We start from the raw sequence: 3,430 nt of genomic DNA, 5'->3' as shown, positions 1-3,430 counted from the left end.
ATGGATGGATGGATGGATGGATGGATGGATAGTTTTCCTATTTGAAATTGTATATATGCAGAGGTGCCCAACAATCGCTGTTGATGTTGGTACCATCTGTTATTATTTGTTTTTTTTAATATAGATAAAGAAAATGTAATACCGTGTCTACATGAGGGGAAAAGACACTACTAAAGCACCAGTAAAAATAGAGAAACAAATGAAACACCACTGCAAAAAGTGAAGTTCAAACCTTTGGAAAACCTCACACTGGCTTCTCCTTCCACTCCACACATATATACTAGTGCATACCTGTATAAATGTGTTTGCATATAGTAATAAAAATATTCTATCACTCTTAACTCCACTAAGAATATTTAAATGTACGGAAATATTTGTTTTCATAAAAAAAGGTGAAAAATAGTTAAATATTCAGCAAGTTAAGGTTGATTAAAATTGATTCTGTGCCTGCTCCACACATTACACTGAGCTGAGCTGTCGACCGAAGATGGCGCCACCGGATCACGTCAGCGCCCCTGGGCGAAAGCAGTCAGTGCGGGGTCTACTCTTATATTATGTCTCTGCTGGTGTCTATGGGTGCCCCAACACTTTTCTATTTTTTCAGATGTTGGTTTTTATCAGTTAAAGCTTTATCTTTTGCATTACTGCCACCTGCAGGTGATATTAGGGGAGTGGCGACCTAGTGGTTAGGGGCATTGCGCTTGGGTCCTAGAGGTTCTGAATTCAAGCCCCACTCCCGCAGACTGCCACTTGATTTAAGTGTATAAAAGTAATGTAAAAAATATAGACAGAAAATTAATACTGAAATAAGCTGAAGTTGGAAGCAAAAACTTTGGTAAAGTGTAAGAAATAAGCAGAAAGAAAAGCTTAAACTGTCAGTTGTCAACTTTGGTTACACTATATGATATAAGTTAAGTTATTGATATTAGTTCCTTTTAATTGTAATTAATTTTACTTTAATTATTTTATATTAAAAATTAAGAATAAAATGGCAACTTTCTCTTGGGCTTATTTTTCTTGAGGATGTATGGATCTGTTAAACTCTAATATAAACATCAATAAAAATATTCTTAACATGTCCAAATATAAACAAGCATGTACCCTGTATCTTTTACAATACGATGCTAATCGTATAATGAAAAAAACCTCTGAGAGCCACTACTAATAAAGTGCTTTAAGTAAGTTCTTACTGAGCAGCTTCAGGCCCAAATATCTGCAAAGGTATTCTTATTTATATTTACTGAAAATCAATGATGATTGCAAAGGATTGGTATATAATTTTAGCCTATTGGTGATGGCATTACCTTCACGAATAAATATTAGACTAGACATGTAGTTTGTTCTGTAAAATGAGACCTTGTGTACAATACCCCAAGATGTCAAAATTATGTTGTTGAGCACACCGGGAAAAAGAACGGGAAAGGACTTAATGAGATATTGATGTGCTTCTAAGAACAAACAGATACTACAGGCTGACAAAGCTCTGCATGTATTTGGAACAAGTCAATCACACAGGATACCTGCTGTTCCTCGACTCAATATGCATGCGTGTTTCTTCAAATGTTTTTTTAATTGTGAGAAAGACAAGATGATTCTTTGATGGTCTTGATGCCTCATACGGAATTGTTCAATATTACTCTACTGCATAAGTTTGAAATAGGATGCAGAATGTTTTTTTTTTGTTTTTTTTTTTTTTGTAATGGCAACTTGTCTTTAAGGTTCTGCACTCAGTGACGGCCAATGGCATTCAGTGGAGCTGAACTCCAAACAAAGCCGTCTGACTGTCTCTGTGGATAAAGATGAAGGAGGCAGTGCTCAAGCTAGCCTTTCATTTCCTCTCACAGTAGAAAGTCACCTCTTCTTTGGTGGTAAGAGCAGAATCACAAGCTAACCAGCAGTTTAAACTTACAAAGAATTACATAAAAAAGTAAAACCTGTCTTCTCCTCAGGATGTCCTTCTGGAGACATTCATGGATGCAGAAACCCCGTTACAGCATTCCAGGGCTGCATGCGTTTATTCAGTCTGGACAACAGAATTATGGACCTGATCGCAGTGCAACAGAAGCACCTGGGAAATTACAGCAACCTGCAGATTGACATGTGTGGAATCATTGACAGGTCTGTCAATAAGAAACACATATTTGCTGTTTTAATCCTTATTTTTTCATCAACATGCAGCCAATTCTAGAAATTCAGAAGAACTGGCTATAATTTCAGCACAGTTATTCGCCTTTTCTCAGCCACATGCGGCTGTTCTTTGCATTCCATGTGGTTTAGTGACTTTATTGGTCAGTAGAGGTTCTCTTTTTAACATCTATTAGCAAAGTATCTTACGTAGGAAAACTTTTATTTTGAAAATATCACTTTCCACCTCCGTTTGACACGCGTCAACTTCAGTCATCTCTAAAGTTATTCCAACCGAACCATTGACTCCAGTTCCAGGAGAGGAATTTAACTGTTTAATCTCCTTTGCTGTACATACCATATAATCATACCAAAAAATAAACATAGTAAAACTGAAACACATCCATAGAAGTATGTTAGAGTTATTGAATGACAATTATAAAATTAATGTGTGGGCATATGAAACATTCTGGTTCTGGTTCTTTCCTGTGATTCAATCAGGAGGTTTATTTAGAGTTATAATTATAAAATTATGCTACATTTCTGTCCTGTGATTCAATCAGGAGGGTCATAAACTTTTATGACCTGCATCTAGTAGGTCATGAGGCAGAGTCACACGGTTGTGTGACTTCCATCCAGCCAGATGGTCATTTCACACTGTCTTATGACCTGCATCCTGCCAGATAATCATTACTGAGTTTTCTGTTTAAGACCCGCCCTATTATGTTGTAAACTGTTAATAAAAGGCTTTGCTGTGAAGGGATCTGGGAGAAAAGGTGCTGGTTTTGAGCCAGCAGTCTTTCTCCCCTGTGCAGAGGTTGACGTTTCAAATCCCTGTCTGTGTTTGATCATTTCGTCCTCTTAATCTTTTAAACTCACATTTCTCTGGATTTAAACCCAACAAAGTAAATGTTAATAAACTACTACAAACACAGTTAAAAGTATAAGCAGTGGAATCAGAAAGCAAACAAAATTCAGAAATGCCAAGAAAACTGCTTTTTTTTTGCATTTTTCAGGCTGATTCTCCAGTCGTGCAAAAAATTTTTTGATCGGACCGAGTTTCAGCCTCATCGTGCGTTGTGTAGTATTCAGGGGTAATGAGGGGCGATCAGCCTCTCGTGACCACCTCCCAATCCAGAGTCGTAAGTTGGGAGAAAATCAAACATGTTTTAAAATCATTCGGCTCTCATAATGTGTTGGTGAGCAAATCCTGCTGTTGAAGCAGAGCTGCGGGCTGATTTACCAGAAGCTCGTGCATTGTGTATGTGCAAACAAGGAAGTTCTTCTTCCAGACTGGCGAGTCCCA

The 3,430-nt window shown here is 37.4% G+C and overlaps 1 protein-coding gene across 1 annotated transcript in view; it reads left to right on the top strand.

Moving 5' to 3' along the window:
• LOC107092384 (contactin-associated protein-like 4) overlaps positions 1 to 3,430 on the top strand; it is a 182,368-nt gene that overhangs the window by 113,310 nt on the left and 65,628 nt on the right. The window contains exons 9-10 of the mRNA XM_015386843.1: positions 1,719 to 1,868; positions 1,950 to 2,118. Coding sequence (XP_015242329.1) covers positions 1,719 to 1,868; positions 1,950 to 2,118 — 319 coding nt within the window. The remainder of the gene's footprint in view (positions 1 to 1,718; positions 1,869 to 1,949; positions 2,119 to 3,430) is intronic.

Source organism: Cyprinodon variegatus, unplaced genomic scaffold (genome assembly GCF_000732505.1).
Source record: "Cyprinodon variegatus isolate N-32 unplaced genomic scaffold, C_variegatus-1.0 Scaffold17, whole genome shotgun sequence".
NCBI classification, from domain to species: domain Eukaryota; kingdom Metazoa; phylum Chordata; class Actinopteri; order Cyprinodontiformes; family Cyprinodontidae; genus Cyprinodon; species Cyprinodon variegatus.
This window is presented reverse-complemented; position numbering and strand designations above follow the sequence as displayed.